Source organism: Diceros bicornis, chromosome 12 (assembly GCF_020826845.1).
Source record: "Diceros bicornis minor isolate mBicDic1 chromosome 12, mDicBic1.mat.cur, whole genome shotgun sequence".
In the NCBI taxonomy this organism is placed as follows: domain Eukaryota; kingdom Metazoa; phylum Chordata; class Mammalia; order Perissodactyla; family Rhinocerotidae; genus Diceros; species Diceros bicornis.
The window spans coordinates 47,679,999-47,700,789 of NC_080751.1; the positions used below are offsets into that span (position 1 = coordinate 47,679,999).

General features: G+C 44.4%; 1 protein-coding gene and 1 long non-coding RNA gene across 7 annotated transcripts in view; one reads left to right on the forward strand and one right to left on the reverse strand.

The window, feature by feature from the left end:
• CRIM1 (cysteine rich transmembrane BMP regulator 1) overlaps window positions 1–18,756 on the reverse strand; it is a 193,449-nt gene extending 174,693 nt beyond the window's left edge. For 4 of the 6 annotated variants that reach the window (XM_058551446.1, XM_058551443.1, XM_058551444.1 and 1 more), the window contains exon 1: window positions 18,103–18,495. In XM_058551446.1, the coding sequence (XP_058407429.1) occupies window positions 18,103–18,433 (331 nt within the window). In that variant the 5' untranslated portion in view covers window positions 18,434–18,495. Of the gene's footprint in view, window positions 1–15,755; window positions 15,924–18,102 lie in introns of all 6 variants that reach the window. The other 2 variants (XM_058551445.1, XM_058551447.1) reach the window with 2 other exon arrangements.
• Window positions 18,757–19,063: 307 nt separating this feature from the next.
• On the forward strand, window positions 19,064–20,115 carry LOC131411686 (uncharacterized). The gene is made up of 2 exons (XR_009221633.1): window positions 19,064–19,609; window positions 19,691–20,115. It is a non-coding gene; the product is annotated as an uncharacterized LOC131411686 (long non-coding RNA).
• Window positions 20,116–20,791: the final 676 nt, after the last annotated feature.

The window sequence follows — 20,791 nt, forward strand, 5'->3', positions numbered from 1 at the left end:
AAATCGTTAAGTAACCTTACAGATCTTCATTGTCCTTAGAGTCAACACAGTCCCGGTGGTAACAAGGATAGAAGACAAAACAATTAAGGGCCACAGTCCTCACATCACAAGCCCTAGAAACAAAGGACCAGATGTACAGACAGCCAGTGGTCAGACCCTTAGTGAGGAGAGAGGAGTTAGCTGCCGTCATCTGCTTGGAGAGCCTCGGCACTCATAAAAATAAATTCCCTTAAGACTACAAAGAATTTTCTCTTAAGTTCACCTGGAATGACTTTTTTTTTTTCCCTCCTTGCCTTTTATATAGTCCTGAAAGGAAAGGGGAAAGGAAATGAAGTAGAAAGTCGGAGGCAGCACATCTCAATCAGCGTAAATTGTAATGAGGGAGACTATGTAGTAACATGGGAAAATACATTTGATGTAATTTGAAGTGGAAAGAAGCAAGATATAGGATGTAGGATAAAAATATATGTCTATAGAGGAAGACTAGACAGGGTATATACATATTTATATAGACGAACGCAAACACAAAATTGGTTCTTGTGTTTGGAACAAGAGCGTTTTGGACCCTTGTTTTTCTTCTCTGATTTCCAAACTGTCTAGTAAAGTTATGATGCCTTTATAATAGTTTTCCTAAAAAGAAGGCAGTGGACCTAATATCTTGCCTCAGTACACTGAGCTAGCTATGGGAAATAAGATGTTCAAGAAATAAACTACAGAGAGGGAACTTGGGTAACACCTTTCTGAGTGATCATTAAAGGGACTTGGGTCTCTTTTTATAAGCCAAGGCCCTTTCTCACATGCAACTAAGCTCCAAGAATCTTTGAGTATGAAAAGTTCTAGGGAATTTCCGTATCAGTCCTTTCTGATGGACTCCTTTCTCAACACATGGCTTGGGCAGGACATCAGAACTATAAACCTGATGAGTACTTTATGAACTGCAGAAGAGCAGACACAGGAGTGAGATGCCCACAGCTTTATGTAAGCCACTTAGAAGACAAGCTACATGTATTTATTTATATAAATTAATGATGGCTAGAGATAGACAAAATCTTTTTTTCTGTTGGAATTAACAGAACCTAACAGCTCCGATTAGAAGAAAATGCTATCACAGAAGAATGGACATAATGAGACTATCAGGACAAGAACGTGACCCTGTGAAGAATTCTCTTTACATGTGTGCATGTTGCATATATGGATGTGTGCATAAGTACATACACACATCACATAATGTGCAACGTGTGTACAGCTGTCCACTGTAATGACACAGTTTTCCACTGTAACAAAAGACAGAAAAGAAAATGTCTATGTTTCCATTAATTCTAAATTGCACACAGACACGGGGGCGCCTTCCCACCATATTCTGCCAGTCCACTGGCTCCCCTGCAAGGATTCCCCTAGGTCACTGATGACTTCATGTCTACCCCTCAGAGAGCCCCATCTGTTTGCTTTCTCTAGCACAAAATGGACCTTTTCTCTCCAAGCACTGTCTCTGGGTCCAGCAGTAGGCACAACAGGCCAGTCAAAGGCCAATTCAAGAGACTAATTTTCCCCAAATAACTCTCGCAGGTTCCTTTTAGGACTCAGAGTAACTCAGCTGTCTCTATAGCCAAAAATGGTACTTGCTGGCGGCACTTCACATCCACTTCTCCGGGTCTCACCTTCCAGGAAGTCTACTTTTCAGTTACAAGAACTGTGTACCTTGGCTTACAACCTGAGGGGCACTCCCTCCTTCAAGTGTGTTTCCCAGTCCTCTGCCTCCATTCATTTATTTTATTAAAGACTGAGGGTAAACATGCTATTCCAGCAGCAAGAACAGCTCTGGGTCCTTCACCTACCACCTCAAAGTAACTGAGGAATCACAGGTTCTGAGATATACACATCTCTGACTTTGGCAGTATCCACCATCAAGTTAAATAATCCTTCTGCTGATAAAGTCTTAGAGAAGGCAACACTCCAAGGAGCACACACTCGCTCCCAAGGGCTGGGAGCTGACTTTTAGACTTTCAACTGTAATGAAGCCACATAAAAGTTAAAAAAAATATTTTGTAAGAGAAAGGAAAATCAACAGTGGACCCTCAAAAAATTAACTTGCTTAGACTCTTTACTTTTCACTGCCAACTAAGCATTACAGAGAACTTGAGCTCTACAGCTATAACATTATTTAGCCATCAGTTCCAGCTTGCCTTCTTCTCTCTTCCCAAAACTTTTATAATAACCAGTGGTGATTAATAAAAGGTTCTAAAGTGGGTTACTGGAAAGCCACCAACCATGACACTAACATTATGAACAATCACCAACAGGGATGAGATGAGCATCTTAAACGTGGGAAAGTTGAAGGGACATACTGCAGCAGAGACATCAAAAGTAAACCCATCCTAAGAAAATGGGGCTCTCTGGTGACTGGTCAAGTGATAAAAGAGTATAGGTGCCCAAGCTTACACCCAGGATAATTCTATATATGTGTCTATGACCCTGTATACTTTATCGTGGCCAAACCTCTCTTTTTTTGTGTGCTGAGTAAGAGTCACCCTGAGCTAACATCTGTTGCCAATCTTCCTCTTTTTGCTTGAGGAAGATTTGCCCTGAGCTCACATCCATGGCCAATCTTCCTCTATTTTGTAGGTGGGTCGCCGCCACAGCACGGCTAATGAGTGGTGTAGGTCCGCGCCAGGGATCCGAACCCATGAACAGGGGCCACTGAAGCAGAGTGCGTCCAACTCAACTGCTACGCCACCAGGCCAGCCCCCAAATCTCTCTTCTTTAGCAGTTGAAAAAGCTTAGTACCAAATGTGTCACCCAAAGGTTGTGATTTGCTGTTGTATCCTTAAATGTCTAATGTCTTACTCTCTTAATTTGTAACCACTTGAAGACTTTAGAAAAGAGAACAAACAAAGAGTTCATGACTAGGGCTGTAAGAAAAACAACTCCACAGTGCTCAATAACAAGTTGGGACACCAGCCACCAGTCATCAAGAATTCCTCAGTCCCTGAAGTCATAGGGTTTGGAGTACATCCAAATGGGATTTTGCTTTTTTAAATTCCTTATATTGCATTCCTATGGACTTCCTGTTCAGACCATTGTCAGGCATTTTTATTATTCATGGTCACACACTTCCACCCTCAGGTTGTCGCTCAGGACTTCCTTCCCCAAAGAAGCTGTACAGTTAAATTCCTGAAGACATCTGAGATCACCTGGAGCAGGAAATGGGTTGTGTCATTCATGGCATCACACACAGAGACTGAACACTCAATACATTGATTTAAATTCTCTCTTGATTAGTCAACATACATGTTTAAGACACAATCCTGGATTTGCTGAGAATACAGATGTCTGTTTTATAATCATCAATTATTCATATGATAATCTGAAGTGTGTCTACAAAGTAACTCATAATTGTTTATCAGTTGTTTACAGGCAACTGATCACCACAGAATCTCAACTGCTCAGTGCACCAGAGCCCTGTGGTAAGGAAAAGGCTACAAGCAGCCGCCCGCGAGGAAAATTCTTACAAGCTGATGAAGGGTTGGTGAATGAAAGATGACACCTTTATTACAAACTGGCAAGAAGAAAAGTCTTCACAAATAAAAACGGCCTTTAAATATTTGCCAAAATAAATACAGCTGAAACTAACCCATCATAGGAAAATTAAAAAAATAAATTCTAAGAATGATTTGGGGTAGGGCGAGAGGGAAAGGACACAGGACACGGTTAACCAGTTTTGAGCTTCCTTCTGCAATAATGTGACTGGGATTCTCTCGAAAGGTAGTGTCATTTGTTTCAGTTTCCACAACGCAAACCAAACAGTTCAGATGGAAAAGTTTTTGTATAATATCTTGGATGACCTTGAGTCTAGATTTAGTCAACAAATGCTCATTGAGTTCTTCCTGTGTGCCAAGCACTAGAATAACACACAATCCTGGCACTCGAGTGGATCACAATGAGGCTGGGAGACAGAAATGTGAACTCTAACACAGTGTGAAAAGTGCTACAACAAGGGAAGGAGAAAGTGCTATTTACGGGCACTGGGGGGTGAGGGGATGGCATTATTTTTTCCTGGGCAGGGCAGGAAGGCTTCCCAAGGGAAGCTGCATAAAATGGTAGGGTCTGAAGGATATGAAGATAACTTCGGGGAATCTGAAAGCCAACACCACATCCCTTTTCCAGTTGCTGGCTTTCACCCCGACTTTTGGTTGCAATAGATATTAGGAAGTATGTGTTGAACATACCTCCTAATTTTCTGAGTTTTCAAAGGAGCTTGTTCAAGATAAACCTGAAATAAAGTGGGAAAACCTAAACCTTGAGGAGCAGAATAGTCAGGTACTGAATTTAGGAGTCTAATTTTCCCTTACCTGTGGGCTTTTAGTAATAACATGCAAATTACTAAGGCTCTACGGGAAGTTAAATGCTTATTATACTGAGATTATCCAAAAAAAAGTAAAGTTGGAATCATTATGCATATGAAATATATCCCTTCTAAAGAGAAAAAAAAGTTCACTGTTCCTTCTTTAGTAGCAGTCATCCTTTATGTTTTTTCTCCCTGTGTAGCTCCTAATACCTTCTACTTTTCCATTCTCTCAAGAAACAGTTATCACCCAAGCATTTCCGACTCAAGGGCATATGCTTACATATTCACACACAGTTTAAAAAATATAATACATGGGCTATTTTCAGTGCCAAATGTAGCTGTAATTATATATTTCTTTTGGACATGTTTTATGTTATTAAAGCATGTAAATACTTTATCTCCCTCAAGTTTTCCAGAACTCTATTGGCAGAGAGTATTTTGCCTTTCTCTTTCCAAAGCATCAAATACAATTTCCGGAATAGATAGTTGATAAACTCGGTTGCTGAGGACTCACCTTTTCCCAACATAGTCTTTGAAAATAATTTAATCTCCTTCCAACAAAAAACACCTCTGGCTTCTTTATTTTGCTTATTTCCCTACAGTGGTGTTCTATTTCTCACCTTCAATTTCCGCTTTTCTTCTCTGCCATCACATCCAAAATTCCCCTGTAAGGCCAAAAACTACGCTGAGTGATAACCTACCATAAATCATCCCACATAGCCTGAGGGATAATAAAACTTTTGTCCCAATCACCAAGAAATGACATAAGTCAGGCAGTTTTCCTGAGCTCCACTCGCCCAAGTATAGATATCCCAATTAACTAGGCAGTTTAAAAGCCAAAGCACTTTAATTACAATTGTTTTTTTTCAAATGTAATAAAACAATGCACAATCTTTATTTATTAAGGTCATTCTCAGTTTGCTGATTTACAGAGTAGATAGTACACTTAATTTGTTTCAAGCATGCAAACTGTTTTCAGTACATCTGTAATACAATGCAATGTATTCTTTGTCTGTACTGTGCCCTCAGCAACTGAACACACATGCGCGGGCACACACGCACGCCCATACTCACTCTACATCCAAAGGCACAAAGTTAACTACATCTTGAAAGAAGGAATTATCACAGCTTCTGTCTCTCAAAGTCACATCTGTAACTGTACAGGGGCCCAGCTGCTGATGCTACAGTTAAAGTTTACCATCCTGGGCACATCTTTTTAGGCCAGCAAGTCTACCACAACCTTGTAAAGAGCCTTGTTTTATGAAGCTTTATCACTTTCTGATCCATATTATCATATTTCACGGTGTCAAATAGATTTTATGTACTGGCAAATGCTCCCCTTCCAAATATTTCTACAGAACTCCTCTTCTGCCAGCCTGTTAGTGTAGATACCTTTATTGGAAGGGATCCCCACAGAGGATTTGGTGCTTGGCACCAACTTCTCTGAATAGTTGGGTTACCAGTAGCTAGAGAGCTGCATGCCACCACGCTGGGAAGAATGAGTAGTCAAATGGAAAGACTGCTGGAAAGCTTGCCTTTCCGATGGCTTTCAGGGTACTTGAGATCCAGCCCACACTGGGTCACGGCAGGGACTTACCAGGGAAGGAGACCAAATCACAGCACAAAGTCGTGGGCATGAGAAGTACCAAATGGACCTTCTAGCACAGACTCTGACAGCAGCAAATGCACACTGAACCCCTGGCTGCTTCCAAGAGAGAATTGTTCAGCCTCAGGTATTCAGATTCTCATTACTGCCCCCATAGTTTAAAAGTGCTTAAGCTAATGTGCACCAACCAAGCAGGAAGAAAACCAAATAAAGGCCTATTGCTACACCAAAGAAGAGTAAAGCAGAAGCTACTTAGGCAAAGACTCCAGTTAGTAAATGAACACCATCCACCCCTCAATGGCTATTTCAGACGCCACCACTGTTAGCTATCCAGAAATCTACCCTGGAAGAGAGAGGGTGAGATCCGGAGCAGGATTTAACTTTTGATATTATCTTTAAAAAAGAAAAGAAGAAGGAAAGACAGAGCAAGCCATAGTACTCCACTAGAAGTGTTTTCTGTTAAATAATATATAATGTCTACCCACTTATTAGTAAACTTACAGAAGTTTTACAGATTGGAACAAAAAAAAATCTTTGGCAACAAAAAGCAAAATATTGCAGAAAACTAAAAAATTAAATAAATTCATATTGCTAGGGATTGGTGGCTTAGGTAACTGAATTGAAACTGAGAATCATGGAAGAGATCTACACAATAATTAGCTGCTGAGTTTTCTCATGTTGCATACTCCCAAATGGGAGTATTTAGCATTCAGCAGACTTATTAACAAATAAATGTCCGACTGGAATTAACTAGCACTTCATTCTGGAAGGCTGCTCTTGGCAAAAATGTAATATCCACAAGGCAAAGCAAGGTGATTGCTGGTGTACTCTGTGGGCTGTGTTGAGTGTCACATTCTTTTGAATAATACGGATTACATCAAGTTTCTGAGCCACAGGTCCACACCACCTAACTTTGCTCAGTGTCCTGCCGCTAGACAGCATGCAAAGGGAAGGTGAAGTTTCTAGACCCCCAAGAGACAATTTTCCAAACTGCACAGCTAGCCTGTACTTGAAACATATGTAGTGAAGATTTGCTGTCTCACATAGACACAAAGAGCCTCCTGGTCCCGTGGCTCAGCGACATACAGAGGTAAGAGAGCTAGCAGAGCGCAGTATGTCCCACTGCAGAGACTAATCGTTTCATCCTCTCAATATGGGGCGCCCAAGTGCCACATTGGGCCACTGCCCCTCCTTCAATGCACTATGACTGTTATGTTTCTTTAAATTCAGTCTGCTCCTTAAGGAAACTCCCTGGCAAGTGAAAACAGCAGCAAAGGTAAAAGAATGCTGAGAATTTGGCTGCTGCCTGCAGTATTAGGAAGAACAGCAATTACTCAACTCTCTCCTAGTGTCACAGGCAGAAATGAGCATGTGAATTTGGGCAAGTTTTGGCCTGTCTTTGCTCAAGCTTCTCCCTTTGCAGTATCTGTCACCTACCTACCTCACAGTCGTAATAACTAATGAAGTAAATGAGAAAATGGAGAAAGAGCGAAGGCAGCAGGCCAGCACAGACATAAAATTCTACCTTGAATCCAGACTAGGCCACAGTTAACACGGCTTACAGATTGCTGGCATTTAAAAGATGTCACTAACTTCCCGATAACTATGTTTTGCTGTCTCCACCACCTCTCAATAAACATAACTATGGGCGAACTCTTGATCTTTTCCTCCAAGCTCTTCCGTCTACAGCACTTGGCAGAGAGTCATGTAGACAATAACACTTTTTCCTTCCCTGGCTCTGCAAACACAAGGTAATATTTGACTCCTGCCCAGTACTTCTAGATCATAAAAACATAGATCTTATGACCAGAAAGGCCTTAAGATATCATCTGATTCAGTTCCCCTACTTTCAGGTAGGTAACTATTTAATGCCCCTTCGACAAAGTCAAGGGAAGTTGAGGGGTTTTATTTAACTCACTGAGCAATTATTAAGGGATGAAGGGCGATCGGGAAGCCATGTCTGTTTTTTTCTCCTTTATCATGCTATTCTCATGCACAAGAATTTTGTGATATTTACCTTTTTGAGCAGCCTTAAATCCTTCCTGCAACAAGTAACATATACACAGGTCCATCTATTCCTTTGATTAAAATATGGAAATTGATTTGGCCCTTCATTTTTATGTCACAGACAGTGGTAATAAATTTCCTAAAATTTGTCTAAAATATAAGAACTCAGTGGTTCTGAAAAACACACAGCATACCCAGTCTTTCTCAAACCATTTAAAAATCCTTCTACTTTGGCTCTCAGAGAGAAAACTGTCTATAATCTATCCCTTTTTCCTCGCTCAGAATGTAAATGCCCAGACCTCAAAAACAGCAAAGCTCCCAGGGATGGAAAGGGAGGAAAGGGGCAACAATGTGCAGGTTTTCAAGATGTGCATTTGACCAGATGATGGAATGCTCTGCTTCTGCAGCATCATACACACACACTCTGAGGGGATGGAGCCCACACATCCCGTGGGTGTGCTTCCTCACATGTTATAGATCTGAAGGGGTCCAACTAACTCTTCATATTAAAAATCCAGCTCAGGTCACGCTTCCTCAAGGTAGAGTTGCCTTATTTTGTCAGGTCTTTTGCAGTCTTCAAAAAGAGGTATCACAATTCTCCAATATTGAGATGCCTTTTGTTTTATCACAGCTGTGAACTGTTTTGCTTGTGGCCTTCGGATAAGAAGCTAAATAAGTTACCTCTTGTAGACAGGACTTCACAGGCTCAGGTTTCATTCTGCCCTGCCAGAAATTCCTTTCTGTTTTGAATCTGAGATGTTTGTTTATGGTTTTTGTTTTGAAATGCTAAATAAGACAGGCACAGTCTCTAGTTACAGCCTATATCTTTCTTTCTCTTTTTTTTTTTTTAACCTGGCTATAGCCAGAGTGGCTGGTTGTTCAGGACTTAGCTAAAATTTCCAAAGGCTGGACTCTTCAAATTATCTTCTCAGGAATTTGAAATGTAAAATAACAACACCTTAAAGTACAATTAACACAATTTTCTTTCTTAACTGTTTGTAAGACAAATGTTCCCAGGATACTCTGAATTAGGGTGTTATTTTTGGATTTGACAAACATATACTTAAACGAAACCCCAAAATTTGGAAGTGTATCTCATCTTGCTTGTAGGTTACATGTTTGAATACTAGCACTTTTGATGAAAGATAGAGGCACTACAATGATAGGTATTAAACGAGTTTCTGGAAAAAAAAATTCAATTTCTACTATGTGATGATAACGTTTGGCTGTCAAGAAGGAAATAAAAAAAGAGTTGTAAACTATCGATTCCAAGGATTGTATCTTCATCAAGTTCTTTTTCCTTGTTCCATAACAGCCAACATAAAGCATTTGCCTGTGAGTTCTCAGTCCATATTTACTGGATAAAAATGATACTTACTTCCAGGCATAAAGGAAGAGTTACAGTCCTGCCTTCCTAAAGCAGGACCACACCTACACTAGGAACCAAAGAGACAAGAACGTCGGATATTATAACTCTAGGCGCTCTTTTCCAGCCTTCCACTGCAGCGCAGAGACTCGCCAGAGAAACCGCAATGCAAATCCAAGGTAAAGCTGCAGTATTAGTCCACATGAAAGATGGCTGGAACGCCTGAGATCAAGAAAAGCAACGCAATGTACTCCAGGTAGTACACCATCTCCTGCTCACTCCCAAGCCCACTCTGTCTTTGAGCCCTGGGCCTGCTGCTTCCTTCTGCAACCGTAGTGATCCCTACCCTGCCTTGGGATGTCTCCAACGATGTCTCGAAACCCACAGAAAACCTAGCACTAAAAGGAAATTTAATTCACTTTCATGAAACCATATGCCATCAATATTAAGATATGTCATCTTTTAAAAAATATTAATTTGAAAGAGCTCTCTGGAAGTAAGGATTCAAAGCAAATCAAATATCAAGCCAATGTCCACATTCTGCTCAAACACCAAAGGGGCTGGGAATTACAGTCCTACTGGATCAAACCAATGAATGTTTTCTTGGTCCAGAGACCCTGGCCTCATGGCTCTTTGTTCTCAGTACTTTACGGACCGTTTCTCTCTGACAAACATCTGAGACCAGAATTCCTCCTCTGAGACCCCTGTCCGAGAGACTTAGTTAAGTGTGGAGGAGGTGTGAGACTGTCCACAAAGCAGACATTTTTAAAACTTATACATAGAGAAAGCTAACAAAGAAGAAAATGAGAAAGGACAGAAAATAAGAATGGAAGTTAGAATATTAATTATCTTCCAAAAATCTATTTCATACCAGGAACTATACTAGCCATTATATATACACACACACCTATGTAATCATATATATATTATATATGTATTAATTCTCTCCAATCTTCAGTATAGTATTTACTTGATAGAGAGCTATCACTATTCCATTTTCACAGATGAGGAAACTGGGGGCCAAAACAACTAAGCAAGTTGGTTGTTCAGTTAAAAAGTAACAGAGCTGAGATTTGAACATAGGTTTTTCTAGCCCCAAAGTCTATTTTCTTTTTCCTAAAACATCCTGCACAGAGGAGCGGGAGCAGGAGGGAGGAGACAAGACCCTCAGGCCTCGCTTGGTGCCACACTCTCCACTGAATCCCTCCTGGTGGTCAGAGGCGAAGTTAGGGCCCCTCTTACTTGCTCCTGAGACACTCAGCATTTCCTTATCTCAGGGCTCAAGAGCTGTAACTGTCTTAGACAATAATTAATTGTCTCAGCTACCTACCATTAGACCATGACCTCTGTGAAATCAAGGCCCCTATCTTATTTATTTTGGCTGAAAAATAATTATTATAATGACAGGTAACATTATCAGGTCTTAGATGCCACACTGTGCCAGACGCTTTACGTGGACTAGCGTTTTGCTATTCAAAGTGTGGTCTCGGGATCAGCAGCATTGGCATCACCTGGGAGTTTATTAGAAATGCAGAATCTCAGGCCCCACCCAGACCTGCTGAATCAGAACCTACAAGTTTAATAAGATCCCCACGTGATTCGTGTGCACATCAAAATCCCAGAAGCACAGTTTTATCTCATTTAAGCCTCGCAGCTAACATAGGTGGTACCTATTACTATTAACAGACGGGGAAACTGAGGCTTAGAGAAGTATCACTACTGTGCAGCACAAAGACCAGACCCATAGCAGCTGCTCAGTAAACACTTGTGAGCGGAGGGATGGCAGGGACCCAGGTTGGGCTAGAAAGAGAACGGAGGAATGGACGGGTTAAACGTCCGACCTCTGGCTTTGCCTGCTGGTACCAACTGCGGCGGCAGGTGGACTGAGGCCCCGATGCGGGCGTGCTGCAGCAATACAAGCTGTTTCCTTGGCTCAAGCCAGGCCAAATCCCAAGTTGATCTCCAGTGTGAACACTCTGGGAGCCGGAGCCAAATCTTCTTCCAGAATACAACGTGAAGGAAAATGTACAATATTGATTATAGTGAGTTTAGGTGCCCCCTTAATCCCCAAAGGAAATATTAGCCCACAGATAAATGGTTAAATTTACAATTCCTATGACAATGCAAAAAATTTCCGATTCCTCCCTCTTTACTTTTATTCAAAATACACCAATTTTGTAGAAATTTTTTAAACAAAGTATAACAAATGGGCATCAGGAGGAAAGGCAGCAAACACCTTCAGAGGCCTTTAAATAAGTTTTTTCAACTCAACGCATTTATGGTGTTGGGGTAGGAGGGGAGGGGACGAACTCAATAATAATTCACTCCCTTTCTAAGAGCCCAAACTCCTTGACTACTGATGCTCAATCACTCAGGTAGATGAGGATTAAGCAGAACAAGAGAATGAGTCCATATCAGGTTGTGTTACTTTCACTGGTTGGTAGCTTTGTTAAGTGTTTCCGTCATGTCAGTAACTCTTCTGAGTGCTTCACAGAATTCATTCATTGAGTCCTTAGAGCAACCCTATTATTGACCCCACTACACAGATGAGAAAACTGAGAGGCTCAGAAGCAGACTGCAGACCTGACCCCAGAAACCAGGTTTCTAACCATTACACTCTTTTGTAAGCATTTTGCATGGAGAATTAATTGGGGTTGGGGGAGGGAGGTAAGGAATTGAAATCTGTTCATTTTGTAACTAACAGGAAAAAAAAGGGATCTTTTTTGATTTTTTTTTGTGAGGGCATTCTTAACCTTAAGTGTAGTCAACCACCCCTCTGCTCCTAAGACCGAGCAGGTCGTATCTAAGCAAGGAGCGTTTCCATGATTGACCAGGCTGACTGGCCAGGACAAGCAGCCGGAAGTGGGTGAGGTTGGAAGATGCTGATAAAGGGACACCTTTCAGTTCACTGCCCACACTCATTTGCCTAGTGGAACAAGCTAGAACAAAGAGAAAATCACTCTCAAAAGGAAACTTGCCATTTTGAACCATAGCTACTAAAGTGTTAAGAATACAGCCTCATTCTTAGATGTTGGGAAACTGATATGTATTGCACAGGCTCTGAGAAGAATGGGTAGGATCCCCCCCCCCCCCAAAAAAGAGCTACTCAGACCTTAAACCTGGTTCGAATTCTCCTTTTCAAGACCTTTGCCACCAGAGCCCAAAAAGATCATCTCAGATCCTGTGATTCCTAGAACAAATTTTAACCACACTTCACGCACCAACTAATCCCATGCAGACTCACAAAATCACCTCTCCTTTGCTTGAACTTACTTGAACTTATATCATTATGCGGACTTTTTAAGGTCTTGTTGCCTTACTCTTTATCTTGATCTAGAGAGTGTAAAGAGTAGGGAACCCGTTTGCGAGGCCCAGCAGAAGGCCTTGCACAGAGGAGAAGATCCGTGAACGAGTGACTGATTTCTATGCATATAAGTCAGATCTTGGAGAATTCAGCTTTGGAAAATTCGATCTCTGAGAAGGAAGGCTTTAGGTTTGTTATTCATGCACGCTTGGCTAGTCCACTGTTTCTTCATCAAATAATCATTGAGCTGTTACTGGGGTGTCTCCAAGTCCTGATACGGCATGTGCCATATGGAAAACAGTGTTACAGGAACCTGCTTCAGCAAACCTGCCACTCATTTTACCGTCTCCTCTCCGATAGTATCTACGTGCTAAAGCAGCACTGCCATCTCTCATGTTAGTGCCACAGCCTGAAAGATGTTACACACGCACATTTTTCAGGAATTTCACAATTAATGTCTGGAATGTGTTTTGGATTATTCTTCAAAGGATGACATAGTTGCCCGAAGATGAATTCAATATTTTTCCCTTCTCCCATTTCTCATTCTTTAGTCCTCCCACTCCATTATCTTTTTAGGGTCATCTGTTTTATCTATTTCCCCCAACTTCATAATGCCTGTCCCCTGCATCCCCCCAAGCTATTCCCTCATTCACCTAGATCATCACATCTTAATCAAGCTGCACAAAACACAGAAACCTGCACCAAATCACTAAATACCTCCTAGAATGGGACGTAATGCCCATAGTTTAAGGATTGTTCAGACAGTTTTCTTCATAAACTAACCCGCCTGTTCACAACTGCTCTGCCAATATATTGCTTGTAGATTCTTCTGGTCTCTGTTAATAGGTGTTAATGGCAGCGACTATCTCCAGACTTGCTATTTTTGCCTTTCTAATACTATGCGATGCATTTGCCCTTGGCCAAGAGGTTTATGTGACGAGACTCCTCAATGACAGCGAGGATTCTGTAAGCTGGATAGTCAAAGTGAAGGTCACGAAGTCCTGTCATTTGTATATGTGCAGTGAATAGTCTCTCCATGTCTTGTCAATATTTACTTTTGGGAGGAACTAATTATTTCCTTGTTTACTAACCTCGGTTCCTCTTCCCATACCCTATTAAAGTAATGATATAGGCCCTCTGCTTGCTTCTCTCTGTGACGTCTAAGAGCTCACTCTACCTAAAGACTTTTGAGATGGAAAATGAAATTACTTAAAATTAAGGTTTAGAGCTCTGGGTTTTTTCATTTTTTCTAACACCAACAGAGAAAGATTAACTTTGCCCCTCTCCTCTTGTATTTAATTAGTAAAATTTAAATTCCACGGACTCTTAACTCCAAGTCCTACGTTAGTGAGGAGGGGAGATCCGTGGCTTGTGCACAACCAAACGTTTTGGTATATTATCTGGCCTCCTATCGCCTGTTATCTGGGGCCTCACCTCAGATCCTCCACACGTTGTCTTCCAAGGAGCCATCCTCTCCACTGACTGTCTTCCAGTGATTAGAGAAGAAACTATAACCTTCTAACGGCAACAGTTTCAGAAAACAACATTCTGTTCTTTGCTGTGAGTCCCCACCACATATCCTGGGTTCTCCTACTCACTGTCCCATGAAAAGTGGGCGGAAGGAAAAGTTAAAATACCTGGAGAAATAAAAGGAGGATTGTGTTTTGCAAGAGAGAGTTTTTAGATGGCCACGGTGAAAACACGGAAAGTTAAGTTCCACAAAGATGAAGCCACCAAGTAAATATTCACTGGGAAAAAAGTTGGTGCTTATCTTTGACAGCAACCACCTGGACCTAATACAACAAAGTTCTCAGAGCAAAGCCACTCCACGGTGTCCACTAGGTTCCAAGTCACTCTGTCCTCACAAACTGTCCAACTCAAGCCATCATTTGCCCTTTTATTACTTAGAGAGAGAAGGCTGCTCATGTTCTCCCACCTTGCCCCACCCCTTATAGAAGCACAATGTACTATTCCACACAGGAGGAAAAATGGTCCTCACCCCCTATCTCAAAATATAATCCTCACTGTCCAATCAAAACATTCTTCCTAGAAAAATCTCACTTCGGTAGTTGTTCAAAACTCTGTCTTTGATCTCCCAAAGAGTCTCTCATCCAGTCTTTTTCCTCGGAAGTTCAGAATCCAAACTTGTTTCTCCGGCTTCTGGGCAATTTACCTGGAGCAGGCAGCCTAGGATGTTGCAAAGGGCCACATGAAGAGTCACCAAGTGAACGGAAATGAGACAGGGTCTTGTGCCCTCCCAGGGACCAGAAAGCACTTTTCAGACTAAGAGAGAGCAAAGAAAACTTCAGGTTTCTGGCTCTATGCTCAATTTCAAAAATCACTTAGCCAAAAATTGTTTTAAAGGAATAATTAAATCAGGATTTACTTAATAAAAATCTAAACGATGCCGGAAAAATGTCCAAGTATATGTGTCACATGATTCACAGGACCCAACTCTTCATATTATTTTTTCTTCAATGTTCTTTCTATGGAGAGGATTGTTCATGCATTCAATGCACACTTACTGAGAGCCTACTACGGGCCAGCATGCTTTAAAAACCTAAGGCAGTGAGCCACAAGTTAGAAGGGGTCCATTTCTGCCCCTGATTTATCTAAATCACTTTGTGAACCGCAGTTAAAACATGATCCACCCCCCACCCCCCAACAAAGCCAGTCTGGGAAGTTACACAAATAAAAATTACTGCAAGTTGGCAAATACGGCAATGTAATTTGTATTTAAATTATAGCATCGAAAGCAGGTAGATTAAGTCATGATAATATTTCTATACCATGCAATATGTTTTCCCAGCGTAGCCAATTAAATAAGTTTTCAAAAGAGTTTTCATTAACAGATACAACCAGTAGGGGTCATTTCAGTGCAAAAATTGCAGCAAAAGAGACTTCAACAGGCATAAAATACACCAATTCCTCTTCCTGTTAGTTACAATAATCACGCTTCAGTGTGTGAATTTCTGAATAAAAATAGAAACTGAGGGAAACACTGGCCACTGAGAAATTTCTTGCTAAGTAACAGAAAAACAAGTGAAAGTCAGCACCTTCTAGATAATTACTGACATGTAAAGACTCCTCTAATTCTTAAAAAGAAGGAAGAAAAATGGTTACTCACTTATCCTATGTTTTCCATAAATCTTGTAGTAAAGTGCAAATACTTGACATTTTAGACACACAGTTGAATATATCTGTCTAAATCCAACCATCATATCATGCCAGGTAACAGTGTCCTTCTTACTTAGGTTTCATGGATTTAGAATGCAACTTGACTGCTTTTAGAATTCTAAAAAATAAAATGAAAAATACCCTGAGCACACAATTTTGGTAGCTGAAAACAGGCCTGCTCAACGGAAAGTGCTGCTACAGAACGCTAATTGAGATATAATCATAGCAACAAACAGTTCCAAGCATTTTCAAGGCTAACACCAAGTGCATGGGGTGTTACCAGAAGAAAGGAAGCTATGAGGGATCGCATCATTTCAGAGGAATGAAAGGCTCACCAACCAACTGCCAAAATAACTCTATACTGTGACACCAGGATATTGCTGCCAAAACACTTGATTACTGTGAATTTCCCCTGAACGCCACATTTCCTTCACCAGAAATATATCACAAAGAAAACAAAACAAGGGTTAGAATCTTTAGAACCTCCAAAAGTCCTTCTCAGGCAGAGCAGTTTCCACTGCACTTAACCTCGTTTTGTATTGCTTGTTCTTTTTAGATTTACGGGAGGCTGGCTTAAGTAAATTATACACTCCAAGTGGCAGGGTTCAAAGATGCATCTTTTAGTCCAAGTCATTCAGAATTCCCAAAGTCAAGCACATAAAATTATATCAGAAGTTAATCTCATGGCCATTTGTCCTGATGTGAGAAATAAAAACATGTTATAAAATGGGACTTAACACCAGATGAGAGGCTTTTGTGTTTCAGGCAAAGGAACTCTTCTAACCCAGTGTCCTAACTAAGGGTGCGGCAGTGCACGTTCCTCCCCTCTGAGAAGAGTGCCCTTCACTCATTACTGCCCACTAGCTTCCAAACCAGCAAAGCCTCTCCAATTTTCCAGAACTGTTTCTAAAAACTACACGTATAAATAAATATGCATGTGTGTGTTTGTGTGACTGAGTGTTTTGTGTGTTTAAAGAAAATCGCAGAATTAAAGCCTTTTAAAAGACCCATTTTATGCTTAAGGTTGCCACCTTCTTTTTCAGTATCCCAGCACAAACACACACATACACACATAACGATGCTTCAGAATAAACCTTTCCCTGATCTCCTATGTGCTGGCAGTGAATAGTAAGCAAGGGACGGGGCAGAGGGCGCCTGTCCCTCCTCCTCGCCCCGCCTCCAGAGGTAAGGCTGCTGCGCCTCTGCTCATACATTAGGACGCCCCGGAACAGCATCATCACCCCAACGTCAGCGGGAGCAGGGATCCCACTTTTAACTGGTGCTCACCGAGTCCTGCCCATCAGGCAAATAAAAAGAACTCGCTGCCTCTTTCCAGACCCCAAACCAGACCAGGCACCCCGAGGCCGAGGCAGGCGGGCAGGACTTAAGGCCGACACCCCACCCACAGTGGTTCCCTCATCGAGGGAGACTCCACCGATTCCATCTTTCTCCCTCAGTCTCGACACCACGGTGCACAATGCTTAGTGGAGAAACCAGAACAATCCTCGCTGTCAAACAAAAAGAAAGAACTGGCAACGCAATTGGAAACACGCACATATCTGATCTTAAAAAGGAGCCACTAATAGCCAGAAAAAACTTTTCACTCCGAGGTGCAAGTGCCCCCTCCTCCCCACCTCCATTCAGGAGAGAAAGCCTTTGACCGTTTTCAATAGGCAAATAAATGAGTAACCACCGTATGTAACTTCCCCTGGGCTGACATATTCCGGAGCTGAAATTGATTTATATGCGAAGGAGGAGGAAGGGAGTGAAAGAAGAGCGCAAGGAAAAAATAATAAAGGAGACAGAGGGAGTGTGAGCTGCAGACAAGTCTCTCCGCCAACAGAAAATGGACTTTCGCGGACGGTGTGCAGCACTAGGTTCCACACTGCGCTAGTGCGGGGAGGGTGGCAGGGGCCGGATTCCCCAAGGGCTCGCGACAGCCTCCGCAGTGCCCCTGCCCACCGCAACCCCACCGCGGGGCGCAGGGCCGGGCCATTCCACCCAGCCCAAGCCCGAACGGCCACACGTGTGCGAATCTGTGCGCGGCCGGGGGGCGATCCCCAACTCGCCCGCCCCCACCCACGAAATCCAACCTCGCCCGCGGCTGGCCAAGCGTCTGGGGGAGCAGCGAGCGGGAACCGGGGGACGCAGGGTTCTCTCCCGGGGGCGGCGGCCGCCCCTCCTCCCGCGGAGCCCTCTCTCCTCGGGAAAGTCTCGGCCAAACTTTGTTCGGCGCAGCGAGCGTCGAGGGGGCGGCGCGGGCCAGGTGGGAGGGGGCCCGCGGCGGGCGGCCGTACCTTCGCAGACGCCCACTTCGTACTCGGTGATGGAGTCGCCATTGAGCGGGGGGCGGATGACACAGCGCAGCCCCCGGTCGCAGGCTCCGTGGAGCCCGTAGGCGCCGCCGCAGCTCTCGTTCCTCTGGCGGGCGCACATGTAGCAGCAGCCGCAGACGCCCTGCACGATGCTCCCGGGGCAGCTCCTGGGCTCTTCGCACTTGGACTCGTCGCAGGGCAGGCAGACCAGTGCCTGGGTGCCGGAGCGCGCCAGCAGCAGCAGCAGCCCCAGCAACGAGACCAGGAGGTGCCCGCAGCCGGCCAGCCCCCTGCCCCCCGCCACCAAGTACATCCTCCTGCGCCGCCGCCGCCTCCTCGCAGCCGGGCCGGGAGCGGGGCGGGCGCCCTCCCCTGCGCGGGGCACACGCGCTGCCGCCGCCGCACCCGCAGCCCGCGGTCCTCGCCGCCCCCCTCGGGGCCCCCGGGGCGCGCCTGCCCTCGCGGGGCGAGGCCCCCGCCCCCCTTTGCGGGCCGCGCCGACCCCGAGCCCACTAGCGTTGGCGCCAGCGGTGGCTTCCCCTCCTCCTCCTCCTCCTCCCGGGAGGGAGGGGGAAAAAAGAAAAAAGTTTCCTCCCGGCAGCTGCGGTTCAACCCAAACTTCTGGCTGCGGCGGCGGCTGCGCTCGGCTCTAGCCCCGGCCGGCGGCGCCTCCTCCCAATCCTCCTCCGCGTCGGCTGGCCCCGCGGCGGTGGCGCAGCCTTTGGGCCGGTCCCCGCCCCCGAGAAGGTCCGCGGCTGTGCTTCGCGAGCCCCGCTCGCCTCACTCCTGCGCGGCTCCTCCGGGCGCTTGTTTATGGCTCGAGCCTCCGCCGCCCGGGCTGCGCCCTCCCCCATCCTACCTCATCCCCCAGACCTCGCCCCCCCCCCCGCGCCGCGCGCCTCTCATTGGCTGCCCCCCCACCCCTCCCGGCCCGGCCGGCCCCCTCCCCCTCCTCCCACCCTCCCTCCCGGGCGGCCGGGCCCTTCCTCCCTCGCACGCCTCCTCTTCTCCCTCCTCTTCCTCCTCCTGGAGCCCGGCTCACCGCGGCGGCCCTGCGGCGGCGTCTCTGCGCACCTCTCCGGCTCGGGCCCCGCGAGCGCGCGGCGGCTCGGCGCCCGGGGCGCACCCGGCGAGCAGCGACAGTCGCGGCGTCCCGAGCGCCCGCCGGCATGGCCACCGTGGTCGGCCCTGGAGCCCCGAGGGCGAGACGGCTGCACCTCCGGCCCCAGTTTTGAGTGCGGAGAGTGGCGGCCACCCCCGAAGCTCGGGCCCGAGGGGATTGCTGCAGCCTCGGCTGGGGCACCCGCGGGATCGAACCCCGGAAAAGGGAAGCAAATGCATGGAACCTCCGCAAACTGGATGAGAATCCATCTTCCACTCGAGCTGGGAATAGATTTTGTGAAAGATATTATGTAATGGAGTCTCGGGAAGCTCGAGACGCCTCCAGCGAAGCTGCTGGTGAATTAATTAAGTGCGTTAAACGGTCTAGGTAAATATTCCGCCGGGGGGATGGGGGACTGTTGGGAGCTGCTGTAGCTTGAGTTGAATTTTAACTGTCCATATCTTGTAGGTTTTGTTGCTCTGCTGTCTGTGCCGAGGTGCTATATTATAGGAGGAGGTGAATGGAACGTAATAGCTGAATGTTTCTCCCTTGAGTAAGGCCGAATCCTGGATTACTACAAATCTTGACATGACTAGCCCCGTATATCTCATGCATCATTTCTGTCATCTGCCATTGCCCTTTTCTTTCCCAAGCTCGTGGACAAAAGTGATGGGTTTTAATTTTTTCATTTATTGTGAATGTACTAATAAAGAAGATGTGTGGTAAATATTCTTTGTGATAAACCAGATAAAGAAGCAACTGAAGGGATTGAAAATGCATCGCGTGGAGAATTGTTTCTCTTCTGGGGCTGTCAGAAAAGGTTCTTGCAGTGATGAGCTCTGTAGTGGCCCACCATCTACAGGATGTGTACCAAGGTCAATAAAATTAGTGAATTAACAAAAAGTGACTTGGATCAGTGTGGAAAAGTAAATCAGATCCTGTGGCAGGTGTGAGGTGGGAATGGCCAGCTGACCTTCTGATCCAAGACGGTCTGTCTGGCCAGAGGAAGGTGGCAGCCAAGTGGATCCTGAAAATGGTGACTAATGAACCAGAAGTTAATAGCATGGCAATGTAAGGAGACGGGAAACAAAGATGCCTTTGAAATCCTCTGTTTGCAGAACAAATTTATACTTATTACAAATATTTTGGTTTAACCACTCTAATTCTGAACCAAAGAGCTGAAGTTACTAGTGGAATATTCCCCAGTCCCTGGCCTCAGAAAACTAAACATTTCTCTAATCATATTTCTTTGTCCTGAGGAGGGGAAGAGGCTCGTTAATTATCACTGATTATCAGAGGGTAATAGGGAAAATGTTCAACAGTGGAAAGAGGGAGTGAGCATCCTATTTTCTGGAAGAGTTTAAAGAACAGTTGGGATGACTAATTCCCAGAGATGTTGTAGAGACAATTCCTGCAATTGTGTAGGAGGTCAGATTAGATGGTCTCCAAAGGACCTTATACCCTGAGGTTCTATAGTTATAAGTATTAAGTGGTAAAATCATTTAAAATATGCTAGATTTTCTATTAGCAAATTCAAGAAGAAAGAACACACAGGACTGTTCTACATGA